Genomic DNA, 1,732 nt, shown 5'->3' with positions numbered 1-1,732 from the left:
CAGTTTTCACAACATTTTTCCCCTCCTTCCAGTAGATCTCACACACTGTGCTGCTGATTATTTCTGGCCCTTTGGAGAAGGGATCGAAATCATTTGATTCTCAGAGCAGTTTTGTATGTTTCTGCCAGAACGTCACTGGAAAATGTTCACCCGATTTAAAGACAAGTTCTACCGCGAAGCTCACTGATTCCTCAACCACTGAAAAGTGCCCCTGTGCCATTTCACCACTTTCTCAGGTCATCCTACTGAGAATCTTTACATTTTTAGAAGCCCGTCAACCAAGAGTGAGGTATGCCATTTGTTTGCCCCTAGGTTGGTAGAAAGCAGCATACTTTTTCTCAAGATCATAAAGGTCTTTAGAGAATTGGGCTTCTACTTGTGCGTATGGTGCCTGAAGGTTTTTGAGAGCTTTGACCCGCTGCCTAACCGCCAGAGGCCAGCGCTGAGCGCGGCCTGCCTTTCAGGCCGATGCCCCAGCAGGGGCTGCAAGGGCCTGGGGACTGGTCCGCCCCTCGCCAGCCTCGGCCCCGTCGTCAGGTCCACACGCCCCAGCCTCCCAGGACTCGGCGGCGTCAGCCAGGACATCGTCCGCCCAGAACTCGGCCTCCGCCGCCGGTTCCTCTGCCTTCTGGGATGCCGCCCCCTCTGCAGGTTCCTGCGGCTCCCAGGGCTGGGTGCCCTCTGCCTGGTACTCGCCCCGCCAGACCTCACCTGCCTCTCCCAGGTCCTCCTGCTCCTGAGGAGGCGCGGCATCCTCTGCAGGGTCCGAGGGCCGTCGGGAGCGGCGCCTGACCATCACGCGGCCGGTGTGGGGCCCGACCAGGACACGGTCGTTGTAGTGGCTGTGGTGCACACAGCAATGGACCAGATCCCGGAACAGGGACTGAAACCGCGCCGTGGGGGGCCCGTGGCCCGCGACCACTCCCGCGCCCTCATGCCCATTCTCGTCCTCCTCTTCTGTCTCTTCCTCCTCCTCGACCTCTTCCTCAGTTTCGTCTCCCTCTTCTGACTGGTACTCATCCTCCTCCTGGTCCTCGATCTCTAATTTAAACTGTTCCTCCTCCTCCTCCTCCTCCTCCGTCTCCTCCTCCTCCTCCTCCTCCTCCGTCTCCTCCTCCTCCTCCTCCGTCTCCTCCTCCTCCGTCTCCTCCTCCTCCTCCTCCTCCTCCTCCTCCTCCTCCTCCTCCTCCTCCTCCTCCGTCTCCTCCTCCTCCTCCTCCTCCACCAGCTCTACATCCCAGTCTTCTTCCACTGCGGCCTGGGCGGCCTCCTGCCCACCATCCTCCCCGTGAAGGGCTCTGGAGAGCCCCAGGGAGGCCAGAAGGGCCGCGGCCCCCTCGGCTCCATCCATCCCTCCCGAAGGGGATGCGCGGACCCCGAGGGGACTGGGGTCGCCACCCGCCCCGCCACCAGCTCCGGCCTGGCCACCTGGGATCGGCCCTCGCTCCTCTGTGGCAGACATGGCAGGAGGGACGCGCCACACACGGATCGGGCTGCGGGGAAGATGGCGGCCGCCGGGCTGAGTATCGCTGAGGGAGGGGATGCTGTTGGCAGCGGGGCCTCCGGCACGGGGTGGGGGCTGCAGAGAAGCCGGCTGCACAGGGGACAAGAGTCTGCGAAGATGCCTCTCGGGGCCCCGCCACGGGAAGGGCAGACCGCCGGCCTGTGGAGCGCCCCACCGAGACTGCGCCGAGGCCGCTGCGCACAGGGCGGGAAAGAGCCTGACTGGCTG

At 63.2% G+C, this 1,732-nt stretch overlaps 1 protein-coding gene across 1 annotated transcript; it reads right to left on the bottom strand.

Moving 5' to 3' along the window:
- Nucleotides 1-460: 460 nt before the first annotated feature.
- On the bottom strand, nucleotides 461-1,462 carry LOC137756390 (cancer/testis antigen family 47 member C1-like). Its single transcript, XM_068532663.1, has 2 exons — nucleotides 1,235-1,462; nucleotides 461-1,120 (listed from the first exon to the last, which is right to left on the bottom strand). Exons 1-2 carry the CDS (start codon nucleotides 1,460-1,462, stop codon nucleotides 461-463), a joined length of 888 nt encoding a protein of 295 aa, XP_068388764.1.
- Between the last annotated feature and the right edge of the window lie 270 nt (nucleotides 1,463-1,732).

The sequence above is a fragment of the Eschrichtius robustus genome, chromosome X (genome assembly GCF_028021215.1).
Source record: "Eschrichtius robustus isolate mEscRob2 chromosome X, mEscRob2.pri, whole genome shotgun sequence".
Taxonomy (NCBI): domain Eukaryota; kingdom Metazoa; phylum Chordata; class Mammalia; order Artiodactyla; family Eschrichtiidae; genus Eschrichtius; species Eschrichtius robustus.
This window is presented reverse-complemented; position numbering and strand designations above follow the sequence as displayed.

Coding starts and splice junctions, on each gene's coding strand:
- LOC137756390 (XM_068532663.1), bottom strand. CDS start 1,462: ATGTCTGCCACAGAGGAGCGAGGGCCGATCCCAGGTGGCCAGGCCGGA. Junction 1,121..1,234: donor CAGTGGAAGAAGACTGGGAT/GTAGAGCTGGTG, acceptor GAGACGGAGGAG/GAGGAGGAGGAGACGGAGGA.